The 9,661-nt window shown below is 30.7% G+C and overlaps 1 protein-coding gene across 2 annotated transcripts in view; it reads right to left on the reverse strand.

Annotated features, from left to right (window-relative positions):
- LOC106469759 (importin subunit alpha-6-like) overlaps positions 1-9,661 on the reverse strand; it is a 31,877-nt gene that overhangs the window by 6,065 nt on the left and 16,151 nt on the right. For both annotated transcript variants that reach the window (XM_013930268.2, XM_022398316.1), the window contains exons 4-8: positions 6,378-6,561; positions 5,826-5,930; positions 4,134-4,210; positions 2,717-2,830; positions 1,592-1,676 (exon numbers count right to left, since the gene is read on the reverse strand). In XM_013930268.2, coding sequence (XP_013785722.1) covers positions 1,592-1,676; positions 2,717-2,830; positions 4,134-4,210; positions 5,826-5,930; positions 6,378-6,561 — 565 coding nt within the window. The remainder of the gene's footprint in view (positions 1-1,591; positions 1,677-2,716; positions 2,831-4,133; positions 4,211-5,825; positions 5,931-6,377; positions 6,562-9,661) is intronic.

The following is a 9,661-nucleotide window of genomic DNA, read 5'->3' on the forward strand; positions in this document are numbered from 1 at the left end:
AGCAGGAATCCTTGTGGCTAACCAGAGATGATTTCAGAAGCTTAAACTGATAGCCCCTGGTGTCCAGCATATGAATATCCAGAATTCCAAAGCCTTTAGTTTTGTTGTCAAAATGCCAATACCCATTTGAGTGTATGCATCTCACAGGTCAAATAACCCAACACAGTAATGTGATGTTTGCATACACCGATGGATACTGTGTGTGACTGCCTCAATGTTTGAGGTTGTGAATGGTCTCTTTGGTCTTGTCTCTCTCACCTTGGTAAGCAGACAATCTTTTTCTTGCAAGCTTTTCACAAATCATTTTATTGCTATATTTTCCATGAGCTTTACCCATACATTTCACACTGATATTAGTCTATAGTCCTTCAGTATGTCATTATATTTAAAGGGTTTGGGCAACAATGCCATGGAGCAGCCTCTGATGACCTTTTCTATTTTCCTCTTCATCATTGACAAATATCAGCTAGCTCTTCTTATTCTTGTATTTCTTATTCACTTTCTATTATAGCTATTGTGGTGAATTTTTTAATTACAGTGGAAGTGGCTATCTTGATAATTCTCAAATAAGTGACATACCTAAGAGAACAACTGTATCCCTCTTGTACATAAATGTATACTTAACTGTCAGTTGTAGTGAAACAAAACTTTGAAAATACAGAAAAACAATACATGTAAAAATTAATTGTTATGAAGCAATGTGTACAGATTCAATAAAACAAATGCTGAACTAATAATCACTCAATTCAAAGGTGTGTTGCAACTGTTCAACAACAAAATCTAGTAAAAAAAATTACTGAATTCACTGACTCCTAGTTGTGTTGTGGCCATGTGTGTTTTAAGATGAATAAAAAAAACAGCTTAAAAATTGTAAAAAAATATTTGGATTGATCTTTGAGTTAGAAAGACTCATAGATAATTTACATTCAGTAATGTAAAAAAGTGAGTAAATTATTAAAACTTCCAGATTCATTTAGAACTCTTTGATTACATCTATGATACACAAAATTTCCCATTTTCTTATCTATTCATAATTAGTAGCAAATCAATTCTTTTGAAATTATTCATAACACCAATTTCTGAAAGTCTGTATCTCAGAGTTTTTCTGATTTACCGATGATCAAAACAATGCCCTGAATGAATCAGAACTTAAGTCTGTCTTTATGTAATACCTAACAGTTAAACATAAATTAAATGCAATGTCTAAACATTTAGGAACTGTCCTCATAAGGTTTTGAAATAACAAAATACTTGTTTTTTGGGTATCAATTTGAAGTCTATGGTTTTTAAGTTACAAAATTGAGCCCATATTTTACTTCCATTAAAGTTAAAAAAGAATTTGAATAGTTATTAGACAACAGAATTAACGAAAAAATAATGACAGTTGTACTTTTCTCAAAGACTTCATTTATTCACAACCAAGGTTTCACCAGTAAAGGCATCATCAAAAAACTTAAATTTATCTGCTGGAACTCTTAAATGAGACATCTATTTAGCTTGTTAATTTAATAAGAATGTATCTATCAACCTATATGTTGAAAATGTAAAATAGATTAACCTCACTGATGATCATTATTTATTTTAAACTTACATCTATGTCACTGACTTCATTTAGCCTCTTTGCTAATGTCTGACCAATTAGCTGCCAATGAGATGTAAGCTCCCAGGGTCCTTCTCTGAATAGAAATAAATAGGATGATTGTCAGTTATGGTAATATTATTGTCAAAATGTTTGCATTGATTTATAGTGTTTAACAGATAAAAACTGTACCTGAATGCATTTTCTATTTTGAAGATATAACAATTTAATGACAAAATTTTGAGAACGTTTGCACTGTAAGTTGCTTTAATTAAAATATTTAATATTTTTACTTACATTTCTAATAAGAAACTTAAACATGTGCTTTTATTTTTACTTTTTTTAATAACGTCAAAACATTATTCTACACTTCTAATGCGATTTCATCAATAACAGAAAAAAGAAGGCAAAAATCATCCTATAATTCTACATCAGGGTTGGCAAACTTTTTTAGCAGTTGTGCCATATTAGGTTCTGAATTTTTGATTAAGATGGCACTAACTCAAAAAGCACTTCAAACCAAGGTCCGTAGAAATGGGTAGAGGGGGTTCAAGTAGTCAAATTATAGGGTATTAACTTTACATACTCTTGTCATTGCCACTAAAGTTGGTATTGAAGCTTAGAGTGTAAGAAATGTTTACCAGAAACAATACTACACTTTAAAAAACAAAAAAATAATAATTTAACTTATATTAATTACAAATTACAAGCAAAATTAATATGGAAATAATAAGTTTAAGGACCAATTTACATGGTCATCTACCTTAACCTCTTTACCTTATGACTTTTTCTCTATTTCCAGTTACCATTTTGTAGCCTTTATCTGTTTATAGCGAGTCATTATTCTGGATCAAAAAGTCAAGTTAAGTTGGGGAAATTATTAACCTTTCAAAATTTATTGGGAGATGAGTCTGAAATGTGTACTTTATCCCTCCACATCATAACACCCACAAAAATGAGGTGGAAAAAGTTTCACAAAAGCATTTTTTTTTTTATCTGAAAAGCATTAAATAAAATGAAAAAACCTTTGACCTTTGTACATTAGATTAATGTCTTCTTTCAACTCTGAATATCAGGATATATATATAAAAGGATTATTAATCATTCATGTTCTAATATTACTTATTAGTTACTTACTCACTCCCAAGGCGAAGCATTATTTCAGAAAAATCAGTCAATATTCTAGGTTTTATATCTGGCCAAGTAATAATATCTGAAATGAGTTTTACTAGGTCCAGGTCCACAAGATTCCTAAAGAAAACAAAATAATTAGTATATTAGAAATGACAATTTTTTTAGTCATTAGTTCTATTGAGAAAAATATATTTTAAGACAAAATGGTAACCACTATAAACCTTTAACATATTCATTAGAAAAAAAAAATCAGTGCTTTAGTCTCACTTTTCATTATGTTGTATGATTTATTATTAATAAGTAATTAACGATTACAAAATTGCCTAATGTTAAGCTCAATAAACTATCAATTAAATTAACAACAATTAATCATACTTCATTTAAACACGTTAATATAACAACTTGCTAATATTTCTTATAATCATCTTTGTAGCTCACAATTGCATATTTTTCTTGCCTTTCACGATAAATTTTGCAATTTACATAGTCAATATATCAAAGCCCATTCCCTTGCCTACGGTATGGACAGTGGGAATCTCATTAATCCATTCATTTGCATCACTAATTAGATGACGAGGCATTTGGCTACCTTAGGAGAGTCATAGTTAAATGATGATTTAAATACTAAAACATTCTTGACCGTTAAAACTTGTGTAGTTGAGAATGATTGCTACATCAGTGATTGAAATGTTGTACCTGTTCTAAAAAATAACTGTCCTTACTGTAAAAGCTGTAACTTGTAATAAAATACTCTGTAACAATGATAAAACAAGTATTGTTTACTGTTTCTATTTACATGTGGATCAACACCAATGGATATTTTGGGCTTTTAGGAAAATAAACTCTGAATATTCTTAGCACAGAATGACTTTCCACAATTAGATGCTGACTTGAAATACATTTCAAACAAAGGAAAATGAAATTTGGACATAATAATTAATGTTTCGTATTTAGGCTTATTGTTTTTGTTGGGTTATCACAATTTTAGTGATTACATGGTGTATGTGTATTAGCTATCATGCAGCATACAATTCCAGAACACCAAAAGTTCAGTTAACAATTTTATTTTTGTGTAACTGCACCATCAATTACTGCCAAAGTACTTACAGTGATGAAACACAAATAAAACATGATTTAGTATGTTTAATTTCATTACAAATTTCACATGAATCTTAAAACATTTAACAATATTGCCAAAGTACTTACAGTGATAAAACACAAATAAAGCACGATTTAGAATGTTTAATTTCATTACAAATTTCACATGAATCTTAAAACATTTAACAATATTGCCAAAGTGCTTACAATGATGAAACACAAATAAAGCATGATTTAGAATGTTTAATTTCATTCATAAATTAAAACAATAACAGTACAAATTTCACACGAATCTTAAAACATTTAACAATATATGTCTTACCTTATTGAAACATCCTTCCATTTAGTATACGAACTCAAGGCAAAGATACAGGACTCAACCACACTTGTATGTGTAGACTAACAATGGCAGAAATCATATGAATAAATAGTTGAAAGTATATAAAATAAACAGTACAAACATTAAAAAAATATTTTGTGTGTGCAAGTGTAGATATTATATGTTATTAAACATGTTTACTACAAGCTGCAACACATACAAACCAGACTGAAACTTGTCTATCTTAACTTATCTTAGAAACATGAATAACATTTTGTGTGTGTGCAAGTGTAGATATTATATGTTATTAAACATGTTTACTACAAGCTGCAACACATACAAACCAGACTGAAACTTGTCTATCTTAACTTATCTTAGAAACATGAATAACATTTTGTGTGTGCAAGTGTAGATATTATATGTTATTAAACATGTTTACTACAAGCTGCAACACAAACAAACCAGTCTGGAACTTGTCTATCTTAACTTATTTTAGAAACATGAATTACATTTTGTGTGTGTGCAAGTGTAGATATTATATGTTATTAAACATGTTTACTACAAGCTGCAACACAAACAAACCAGTCTGGAACTTGTCTATCTTAACTTATTTTAGAAACATGAATTACATTTTCTTACACTTACAGCAGCAGCCTTCCAATTACACTGCTTCGATACATCAATTTATCCAAAAACTTTCATATGATATATAGCATAGCTTATTAAAGCAGAATTCACCAATGACAAAAAATATGAATTACCTGGTGTTAAAGAACCAACTCTGGGTTTCACAAACAAAGAAACAATACATTATCAACAGATATTGTAACAGCAGTTTCTATTTACCAAATTAATATTTTTCCAAGAACAGGAATAAATTGAAAAGGTGGTAGAAATGTTAAAAGATGGAAAAGAAACTGAATTGTTTTTTTTCAGATCTATAATTTCTCAACAGAAATTTGCTTAATTAGTTATATTCAATTTCAAGGTGAAATGTTTTCTGTAAAACAGCAAAAATTCTGTGAAATGTTGATACTAAAATAAAGCATGAATCGGAGACATTTAAAAAATTATGAGAAATTACGTTACACTGACTGGCTTTATAAAACATATCTATTTGAAATGATGTCCAAAACTTCTCGACGTTATGCTAATGCACTTATATCTATTTTAAAACTATCATTAAGACTCAGAAGTTAATCCTATATCTTCTAACTAAAACCACCTTGTAATGTCAACAAGCTGATAAAATCACTGTTTGTGAAAAAATAATATTTTACTTTTGTTTGGTTTTGGAATTTTGCCCAAAGTTACTTGAGGACTATCTGAACTAGTTGTCCCAAATTTTTGAAGTCATAGACTAGAGGGAAGGCAGCTAGTTAACACCATCCACCACCAACTCTTGGGCTACTCTTTTACCAACAAAAAGTGGAATTTACCATCATATTATAACCCCCCCCCCCCATGTCTGAAAGGGTGAGCACGTTTGGTAAGGAGGTTCAAACCCATGACCCCACAGATTGCAAGTCGACTGCCCTAACCACCAGGATATGCCAGGCCTTATTTTAAGTTTCTTATAAAATACTCTTAAGTAACCTTTACACATAAACAATGGTATGACTAGAAAATGAAAGTTCTGTAAGTACTTTACAGGTTACCTTCCTCAAATACATTTCGACATTTGTTGAACTGTACCGTTAGTAAGCTGACAAGTGCAGCTTCAAGGCCTTGATTTTTCAAGTACTTTCTACATTGCTGGCAATCAGCTGCCATATTCCCAAGAGCCCAGGCTGCTTGATCCTGTAATGTAAACAATATTAAAAAAATAAATTAAGGTTTACCTGTATACACTTAGGACTTCTTAACATTCAGCATCACAATTAAACATTACAGAATTTTACTTTACGGTAGTTTTCAAATGAAATCCAAAACTCAAGTGCTTTCGAATGATTCACTATTCTTCTTTTCAACAACAATTTTATGTTATTGTAAACACATACACCTAAAATAGACATTACTCTTTAAAAAAGGATACAATTTATGTAAGGTGTATTTCTCTTTCCATTAACTTTACATGTCGATGATATAAAGTATTTACTAGACACACAGTTGAATAGAAAAATCTTCCACGTTTCTCATTCAGGTGATTTCCAACATCTTACGTGCCAGAAACTAAACCTATGTTGAACAATAAGTTAGAACTTCACAGATCATGTGATAAATATTAAATGAACAGACTGTACCTACCTGAAGCAAGGGATTGCTCCCATGCAAGAATGTAATAAGATATGCTGCTGTTGCCTTTAACACCATAAATGTTGACTTGTGACTTCCGGTGACAAGATTAGTGACACAACCTGCCGTTTCCAACTGTAGTTGAGTATCATTCCCCGATAAGTGTTTGGTCAATATTTGAAGGCAACCATCAACCCTGTATTAGGTAAAGAGATCATATATTATAAACTTTATCTTGCATGTTTTTTTACTTTCTCAGTATGATTATTTTACATTTCAAAGCAGTGGATCCCAACTGATATTTTACAGAAACAGCCAGAGAATGAAGAATTATTTATGGATAAATATTAATACTATTAAAATTCTATGCCCTCTTAAACTTGATTTTTACAACACCCTGTATAACTACCTACATTCTGTACTATATATCTACCAATTACATACTGTGGTAATGGTCTACATACTCTTAACAGTTCATAATCTTTTGACAAACATTTTGCCAGTTTTAACGAGTAATCATTATGTTTTGTGTTTATTTCAACAAACTGTCTATAATAGTGATACAGATTTTTTCTTTCAACAAAGGGTGCTATTTTTTCAAGTTTAGGCAATTATTGATATAAAGTTTCTATTATAAGAACCAAAGTCTAAATACATTTATTTGCAAACATTTAACAGTGCGTGTAACGTATAAAATGATACTGATAATAAAACATAAATTTGCAAGCACTGTATGAAAGAAACATTTACAAATGTAATAAGTATCAAGGATTAGTAATTAATTGCAACTGATTAATCAATTATCACAGTGTTCCTCCAACCATGGTATGTAAAAGCAAGCAAAAAATAAAGGCTGGTGGTGGGTGTTGCCAGAGTTCTTCTTTCTTGTCAGCAGTTTAACAAGGAAGAAAAATGTGGGGAGTAGGTGCCGATATTTGTTCTTTCCTTCAAGTCAACAGTTCAACAAATATTAAATAATAAAAAATGAAAAGTTGTGGTTGTGGTTAGCCAGTTGTATTCCCCCTAGTCACCAGTTAGATATTAATGATGGTGACAGAGTTTTAATAGTTTTGTCATAATAAAGAGGCTAGTTTGATGGCAAAACTTTGGTTGCTTGAATAACTGGAATAATCAAAAATAGAAATAATTGATATCCTACTTAAAAATTATAACTTTGATTACTCAATTGTTGGAATAATTGAAAAAAGTAATAATTGGAAACACTTATTTCAATTAACCCTTTCCATATGGGTGAAAGCCCATGTCATTGCATTTGTTGACTTGCACTCAAAATTTTATTGACCTACTATTTGATGAATTTATGTCAGTAAGTTTGGTATTAAACTGTAGATTATAATTCAACTTTTAGTATTATACATTACTCAATTTCTTAGTTTTAAAAGTAAATATTAAAAAACATAGTTAAACATTGATTCTTGTGTGTCACGTTGTATGTTGAATGAAGCACTGGTTCAAATTAGATGTTTGTGATGTCTAAATACTAAGTCTATAGTTTCGTATGAATTAAGATCTCAAATTACTAACATTGACAAGTTAAAATATAAAATAAGAAACTGTTATCTTTTCTATTTGCTGAGATATCACTCACGTACTGAATCCAACACAGTGGCCCCGCCCACCTTTTTCCATTTTTGGAAACGGTTCCTTATATACACATACTTCAATATGTGACATATGAATAACCAATCAAAAGATCAGAATGCTTTGTCAGCCATTTTCATGTGTTAGAATGCCATATTGTTTCTTTGATTGTTTTGAATTTCGCGGAAAGCTACACGAGGGCTATCCGCGCTAGCCGTCCCTAATTTAACAGTGTAAGACTAGAGGGAAGGCAGTCATCACTACCCACCGCCAACTCTTGGGTTACTCTTTTACCAACGGACAGTGGGATTGACCGTCACATTATAATGCCCCCATGGCTGAAAGAGCGAGCATGGTTGGTGTGACGGGGATTCGAACCTGCGACCCGCAGATTGCGAGCCGAGTGTCCTAACCACCTGGCCATGCCGGGCCTCTTTCTTTGAACCAAGATTTCAAGGAGGTAGGTTGTGTCTTTAGTCTGCTCAAAATTTCATATTTTGTAGACCCAAATACAGCTTAGTTACTAAGCTTGATAAATTATAGTTGAATTATATGGTATTGATATAGGAATTTACGGTTTTTGGTTATTCAACTGTATATATAAAAAATCTAAAAAAAAATTTGTTTCATATCCTCCACATGTGAAATTTTAAAAGGCTTAGCAATTGTTTGTTTTACTTCTTTATTTACTGTTCTATGTTTTAAGAAAAATAACGTTAAGAAATCATTTCTAAATAGTAATAATCTATATACATATATAATGTACAATAATTGAAATGTGAAGTATTTTACAAAATACTAGTCCACTAAACCATAGCCAAGACAGGTCACTTTGTAAAGACTAAAGGTCAGTTTTATATTATTGGATATGGTAATATGAGAGCACATGTGCTGCATCATTGTAACTTCTGTACTGTTAGCCAGGCATGGCTGAAAGGTCAATATAAGAAATATATATAAATGTATAATGTTATGAGATTTAAGCTATTTAAGTCTAAACATTTACTTTTTCATGTTATAATTTGTTGTCATTCTAGAACAAAAGAGGTGTAACTTATATTTATTTCCTATTTTTTTTCTGGCGGTTACAAGATTGGTCAAATCTACCGAACCCAAACAGAGATTTGTTAGTGAAAATAACAGAAAAAATATAAAGATTTTTCTTAAGAAATGTTTCATAACTATCTGGACATTAAAAAGATTTTGCATGTAAAATTCGAAAACTTTCTAATGCATAAAAGTATTTTTAATCTTAAAATGAAAACTACTTTGCATGTTGGATAGGCACCATGTGAAAAAAAAAAAAAGGTACAAGAAAAACATTGCTTAATAAACCTTAGGACTTAAAAAAAATTTATATTTTGCATATGAAAGCATTGTAATGTTTACTGATAATCTGCCAAATTTCGTTAACATACGCTTACTAATTCAAAAGTTATATCATAAAAAATATAAGCACAAAATGATTACGAGGTTGGTCCAAGGGACCGAGCCCATGCTGAGAGAGTTAACAGATTTAATTGTAAATTTGATTAATTGATTAGTTTATGTGACACTAATTTATTTAATTGCTGCTCATACACAACATATTAAATTGCCCAGTTCTACAGTCATGTCTCTGTATTATGTACTGATGCATATGGTCTGAACCAGATGTGAAAGGTTACCCTTATAAATGTACCATTCCAGAACAC

Source organism: Limulus polyphemus, unplaced genomic scaffold, assembly GCF_000517525.1.
Source record: "Limulus polyphemus unplaced genomic scaffold, Limulus_polyphemus-2.1.2 Scaffold3644, whole genome shotgun sequence".
Lineage (NCBI taxonomy): Eukaryota > Metazoa > Arthropoda > Merostomata > Xiphosura > Limulidae > Limulus > Limulus polyphemus.